The sequence below is a fragment of the Cryptomeria japonica genome, chromosome 5, assembly GCF_030272615.1.
Source record: "Cryptomeria japonica chromosome 5, Sugi_1.0, whole genome shotgun sequence".
Classification (NCBI taxonomy): Eukaryota; Viridiplantae; Streptophyta; class Pinopsida; order Cupressales; family Cupressaceae; genus Cryptomeria; species Cryptomeria japonica.
In genome coordinates, this window is record NC_081409.1 from 703,823,354 (window position 1) to 703,830,320 (window position 6,967).

The 6,967-nt window shown below is 35.5% G+C and overlaps 1 protein-coding gene across 2 annotated transcripts; it reads right to left on the minus strand.

The window, feature by feature from the left end:
* Nucleotides 1-790: 790 nt before the first annotated feature.
* LOC131041800 (disease resistance protein RPV1-like) lies at nt 791-6,303 on the minus strand. 2 transcript variants are annotated; one of them, XM_057975014.2, is made up of 3 exons: nt 5,345-6,301; nt 1,451-3,352; nt 791-1,311 (listed from the first exon to the last, which is right to left on the minus strand). In XM_057975014.2, the coding sequence occupies exons 1-3, from the start codon at nt 5,914-5,916 to the stop codon at nt 930-932; spliced, it is 2,856 nt and encodes a 951-aa protein (XP_057830997.2). In that variant the 5' UTR covers nt 5,917-6,301; the 3' UTR covers nt 791-929. The 2 variants fall into 2 exon arrangements, with proteins under 2 accessions (XP_057830997.2, XP_059077626.1); XM_059221643.1 differs by having other exon boundaries at nt 1,138-1,311; nt 1,468-3,352; nt 5,345-6,303.
* Between the last annotated feature and the right edge of the window lie 664 nt (nt 6,304-6,967).

Consider the following 6,967-nt stretch of genomic DNA (forward strand, 5'->3'; position numbering starts at 1 on the left):
AAAAGAAATATTTTCCAGTTATACTTAACAACTTGAACAATATAATAAAAATAGTTAAATCTCACTAACATATAAATATTTTATAGATTTACTGATATTTGACCAAGTTATACTTAAAATTGATATTTGACCAAGTTATACTTTAAGGGCATGGCATGACATAACACATGTTGGTCATCCAGGGTATTACAAGACATACAAGCAGGTAAGAGAGCAGTTTTCATGGAAGGGTTTCAAAAGTGATGTTTTGAGGCATGTTAGGGACAATGTGGTTTGTAACAAAATAAATGAAATCCAAACACTTAATACACTTAATTATACTTAAAACTCTATCTTAACTTTAGTTATAAATCTTTAAGATTAGAATATGTACATTTCCCTCTACATAATAAAAATAAAAGCTTAATCAAAATTTAAACATAACTTGTAAAATTTAAAATTGAAAAATTAACTACTAGAATTTAAATATAATGTAAAACACTTTAATTGAAAATTTTAAATCCAATTAAATTTCAAATTTTATTTAAATACTCTACCCAAAAATCCCATTACAAAACTTTAAAACCAAAAAAATCCAAACACGTTACTAGGTGGAGGAAAATAGACATTTAATTATACTTAAAACTGTATCTTAGCTTTAATCATAAATCTTTAAGATAAGAACATGCACATTTCCCTCCACAAGATAAACATAAAGCTTAATCAAAATTTAAACATTACTTATAAAATTTAAAATTAAAAACTTAACTACTAAAATTTAAATATAATTTAAAACACTTTAGATTGAAAATTTTAAATCCAATTGAATTTCAAATTTTATTTAAATATTCTACCCAAAAATCTCATTACAAAACTTTAAACCCCGGAAAATAGACATTATAGTTTCAATATTCACAATGAAAATATGTCAATGAAAAAATAAAAACTTTTTATATCTTAAAACCTTTGACTTCTAACTCTCTCATTGTTTTCGTAACTTCGTTAAAATAGCGCCGTGTATAGGTGCGAAGTTGCAGAGGCATAATAAAGGCTTTCGAGCGGCTCATGGCTGCGTACATTCTCACGCACATATTCGACTCCGCAAAGCTTTTGGAATATACAGGAACAAGAATATCAGAGTTATCAATGTTATCAATTGCCTCCCTAATGTCACTACTTTCGCTATCCAAACTGCCTGGGCATATTCGAAGTGATCCGGTGCGCAAGTATTTGTACTTATAATAATCTATCAATATTTCCTTTTCATCTGCTGCGTGGTAAATAAAGTAGACATTAAACTTCTTCTGAACCAAGCTTCCTATGCCGACCCTTCTGCAAAATTTAAAATCATTTTACTCACTACTTTATCACGAGAAAAAATTCCAAACAATTCAATAGAAATATATCTTCTTTCAAAGTTAAATAGCGTTCGTGTACACCAAATGAAATGCACCAATAAATGATCTTTTACCTGTTTAACTCCCTAACCTGGGCTGACTTGACCACCGCATCATGAAAGCTTTCTATGTCTCCCGAACCTGATAAAGTGAAACTCCTTAGATTTTGTAACTTGGCCAACGGGTAACGAAGGCTCTGTAAAGCTGAACAACCAAAGATGGACAAACGCCAGAGTTGTGCCAGGTCGCCTATTGTGTTGGGAAGATTACTTAGTCCTGTACATCTTCTTAAGTACAACACTTTTAGATGAGCTAAATCACCTACAGTGCTGGGAAGGCTTCTTAGACCTATACAGCCTGACAAATCTAATGCTTCTAGCTGCCTCAAGTTGCCTACAGTGCTGGGAAGGCTTCTTAGACCTGTACAACCTTCCAAACCCAAATATTTTAGCTGCCTCAAGTTGCCCACAGTATGAGGAAGGCTTGTTAAACTCGTACAGCCGCCCAAATATAACTTTTCCAATTGTGACAAGTTACCAAGAGTGTTTGGAAGTGTTGTGAGAGCTATGCAATCCCGCAGATACAGGCGTCGGAGGTTCACCAAGCTGTCAAGTGTATTTGGAATTCTCGTAATACTTGCACACTGGTCTACACTTAAAATCCTGACTTGGGACCAATTGCTATCCAGCTGGAATCTGTTTCTCAATGTTAACAATGAATATGTATCACTTACAAATTCACAATTTCTTATTTTTATCCATAACAAATTCGGTGCCAAGTTTCCAATGTTCCCCACTATAGTATTTTGCACAACTAGGTAGCGTAGGGAATGCATTCTATGGACACTGACGGGCTCTCTTCCATTCTCTCCTGTGTAAACGAGCATATTCACTCCCTCTGCTCTGTCTCTGCTCAAATTTCTGTGTGCACCCATTGGCAGCCACAGTCTCCTATTATTATCAACCTGCTCTTGAATTCCTCTTCCCATTTCCCGCAAAAGGTCATGCATACTGAGGAATGCTTGAGAGTCACTGACATTTATACCTATAAGCATTTTCAGCGAAAGGTTCTTGAGGGCTGTTTGAACTCTGTTTGGGTGTAAAACTTCCCAGAACATAACAGCGTCATTTTCCCTTTCACCAGCAAAGCAATAAGCTATATCCTGAAATATTTCCTTCTCAACATGGCTAAGTCCATCGTAACTGATTCGAAGGACTTCGGATATTTCTTGATTTTCCCCAATGTTGTGCAGAGCTTCTTCCCAACATTGAATGTCGTCCCGCTGCTTCTTATCAAACAAATGTGCTCCAATAACTTGCAATGCAAGAGGATGTCCCCGGCAGGCTTTTGCAATTCTTGTAGAAAGTTGTTTGTAGGGGTTCTCCGCGAATGCCCTCGAGAAAGCATGCCAACAAAACAATTGAAGAGCTTCACCCTCCCCTAGCCCACTCATTTCAAGAACTGAATCAACCTTAGCAAGATTGAGTATGTGTCGATTTCGGGATGTAATGATGATTCTGCTACCAGGCCCGAACCAATCCCCATTCACTGCATCCAAGTGGCTCCGATCATTCACATCATCCAATATGACAAGGGCACAAACTCCTCGCAATAGGTTTTCCATCAGAGCTTTTCCCTCGGCAACACTTGAAACTTCTCCATGGTAATTTACCAATCTTCTTAGAATTGCCCGTTGCAAGTCTACAAGAGTATTATTTTTCTGTGCAAAGAAATAGGCATTAAACCTAGCATAAATTCCATTGTAAACAGCCTTGGCCAGGGTGGTTTTACCGACGCCGCCTATACCACTGACTCCCACTCTTACTGTGTTATGCGACGAACTGAGATCTAATCTATTGAGTAGGTCACACATATGCGTTTCAAGTCCCACAAGATGAACAGGGACATCCAGCGGAGTGATCTTTAAGGTATTCAACACGTCTTTCACAACCCTTTTAACCAGTCTTCCTTCGTATCTGCAAATCACCTTACATATATTACGATTCAAATTTAAGCCGTAACTAAATATAAGGAACACTTATACGACCAGTTTATAGGGTTGAAAAATTACAGAGTATCTCATGAATTTATAAAGGAAAAAAAAAAAATCATATATTCTGAGATGAATACAACATATTATTGACCATTCACAATTATCAATTTTGCCATTAAATTAAAAAATGTTGCAAGGACAATTAGGGGTTTGATATATAGATTAAAGACAGCCAGTCAAGCTACCTGAAGTGTGGATTTTATTTTAATAAAACTGATGTAACCGGTAATGAGGGAGTAAAGAGAATATCCAGGAGTCTTAAAGTTAATTTGAGTTCTACGTTGTCCATGCTAAATGTATGGAACAAACAAGTTCACTTTACAGTCTATTTTTAAGGATATAGAGAACAAACAAGTTCAGTTTGCAGTCTATTTTTAGGGATATAGAGATCCCCTTGTTTTTAAGTGTGTAAGTCTATTATATTGAGGAGGAGCAACAATTGATGTAAGACCTCTATATTGAGGTGTAAAATGTAATCCATTCTGAATAAAAGATTTATTTGTGTCTTGTGTTTCAAGAATCTACATATCCTACTCTGTAAAGAAAAGTAACAGAAAGCAAAGCAAAAATAGAAAGTGAGCCTCTTCTGAATAATTTACATACTAAAATGATTTACTTTATCTACAAATGGCTAATAAATATATAAAATACCTTAACATTATTCTTTCCAAAATCTCATGGAAGTAAACGTTGATACTGATCAAAGTCTAACAACCTGATATTTTAAATAGGAGCCAAACTTACCATCAAGAATCAAGAGGTCTAAATGATTTTAATCAGACTTATGTTTACACCCGAAATTTATAATAGGATATACTGGAGTAACACAATTTCTATCTGAGAAAGGTTTTCAGACTCTTGGTTTTATATATACTATTTAAGGAATAATGCCTTATTTATTCCAATTTAGAACTACATTTTTTTAATGGCAAATAGCTAAATGTATAAGTGATTGCTGAGAGGGATAAACCGAGTGAAGAGAGGGTGCTTTTTTCACAAGATTAAATTAACAGGACTAACTACGGCCAAATCTGAGAAAATTTGTGTCAGAAAAAGAGGAAAAAAAGCCCCACACGATCTCACCATTGGAAACTAGCTAATCAAAGAAAGATGAAATTCAATTCCATATCCTGGAATGACATGATCACATATCCTGGAGTAAATGAAATGAGACTACCACGAATTATTCGTGTAATTTCTTAAGGTAGCCCTTACCCTTAAACTAGCTGATTGAATGTATATGACAGCAGAGAAAACACAATAACAGCAAAAAAAAACATTGATAAAATCAAATCACTTAGTGATCCCTCTTATCAGACATGAAAAAGAGATAATTGACCATTCACGGATTTCGGGGCCGTAAAGTGGAAAGAGACCTGAAGCAAATCTCGAAGAAATTAATAAAGCGACTAAACCAGGCAATAGAATACAAGGAGGAGCCCATAATCTAGTATAAGTATCATCTTAGAAACAGGTGTAAAGAGTTGAACAAGAGGACATAGGCAGCTGTGACTATGACAGGGTTGGCTCACCAAGGAAAAATATTGATGTTATAAGACCACATTCCTTTATTGCAGAGTGCAGACTGTATGGATAATGAATTAATGATGGCTAAAAAATGAGCTTATTTTCTGGTATCACATTCGTCCATCTACTTTGATTCTATTCAGTGAGCTATAATCAACTCTAGCAAACAGTTGAACATTTATAGAACTATAAATGAAAAAGAAAAACAATTTTTCAAAGTGGTGTGCTCGTATGAAGTATGAAAATCAAGCTAACTCTGAAGGATTTTGTAAGGAAACAGTTTGTTCCCCAAACAAATGGCTAATAGTATAACTGAAACTCTAAAAAACAGTTCTCCTTTGGTTTTTGCCATGGGTTAATTGAAAAAAAAAGGATGCAAATTACTAACCCGAATTCTTCCGCCCTTGTCCAACCAGAAAGAGAAGAGATTTGATAAAGAGCATTCTTCCATTCCTCGATTGTAGTCTCATCCTGCCGATCTAAATGGCTGTAATGTTTTCTGAATGCCTCGGCGAATGGACCTCCCTCTCTTTGAGGGTAGCGAACATCACAGGGCTCCACATCATAAAACAGAGGAATGATGAAGCCATTAGATCTCAACATCTGGGCCGCCTCCTTCAGACACCATGGTGATTCTGCATAGTGTTGGGAAAATATCGGAATGAAAACATCACTTGTTTCAATGGCCGTTTGCAAGCTGGAATCGATGTCTTTGCCCTTCTCCAGTTCTTCGCTGTCGAGGAAAACCCTAAGTCCCGCTCCAGAGAGAGATTCGTAAAGATGGTCGACAAAAGTTTTTCTCACATCTTTTCCGCGAAAGCTCAGAAACACATTAAATTTGTTGTTGACATCGAAGGGGATTCTGTTGATGGGCGGCTGATACTGATGAAACTCCTCGTTGAGATCGCAGAGGATTTTGATGGCGGGAGGCTGAGACTGGTGCTGAACAGAAATCTCCATGACTTGTTCTGCACAAGTTTGAAGAGAGAGTATGGATATGCAGTCCCAAACGCGATCGGGGTTATATAAACCAAGCTGAGTGCGGTGAACGACAGAGAGAGGGAAGTTTCTTGTGGAGTGTTAGAGAATTTCTTGGAAAGCATATGAAGGGAACTAAACGAGTTTCAACAGGTCAACTGCGTGCGATAAACAAAGTAGAATGGAGTAGAAAAGGGTGAATGGAATTTTTCAGTGGACTTTCAACAGGTCAAGTGCGTGAGATAAACAAAGTAGAAGGACAGAGAGAGGGAAGTTTCTTGTGAAGTCTTAGACAATTTCTTGGAAAGCATATGAAGGGGACCAAACGAGTTTCAAGAGTTCAAAGCGCGTGAGATAAAATAGAATGGAGTAGAAAAGGGTGAATGGAATTTTCCAGTGGAGTTTCAGAGAATTTCTAGGAAACCAAATGGAGAGGACCCACCAAGTTTCAACTGTTCAAAGTCCGCGAGATTGACGCGGAAAGAAAACAATTACGCGGAAGAGTTGCTTTTTAAAATTAGTCTTGACGTTGACATTGACATTGACAATTCCCTGAAAGTAGTCGAGAAACATTATTGCTGACTCGGAAGGCACTACACTTAACCCTATACCTTTGTCAATTTCTACACGTGGAAAGCAAGAGGATTCCAGCTGGTCGCACATTTAGTCCTCTTGCGATCAATGAAGAGATGAAGACTATGGCAACATACAAGACATTGAAAGTATAGATCATAATTCATTATTAGTATATATATATATATATATTTTAAATATAAGTAAGATATGTCAAAAGATATATTATTTACTCATTATTTTATTTAAAAATAATTATTATTTATTATATTATAATTAATATTAAATTATTATTATTATATTATAATATTACAATCAATATTAAATTATTATTTATATATTACTATTTGTATATTTTTTATATTTCTATTAAACTCTTAAACAAAGCAAAAAATTATTTAATAATTAAATAAATAAAATATTTTTTTAATTTTTCATGCATTTAAGTATCACAAACACG

Excerpts from the sequence above, each read along its gene's own strand:
- LOC131041800 (XM_057975014.2), bottom strand. The coding sequence starts at position 5,916 with ATGGAGATTTCTGTTCAGCACCAGTCTCAGCCTCCCGCCATCAAAATC. Across the intron at positions 3,353-5,344 it reads ACAAGGGCGGAAGAATTCGG|ATACGAAGGAAGACTGGTTA; the intron begins GTTAGTAATTTG and ends GGTGATTTGCAG. Across the intron at positions 1,312-1,450 it reads CAGGTTAGGGAGTTAAACAG|AAGGGTCGGCATAGGAAGCT; the intron begins GTAAAAGATCAT and ends TAAATTTTGCAG.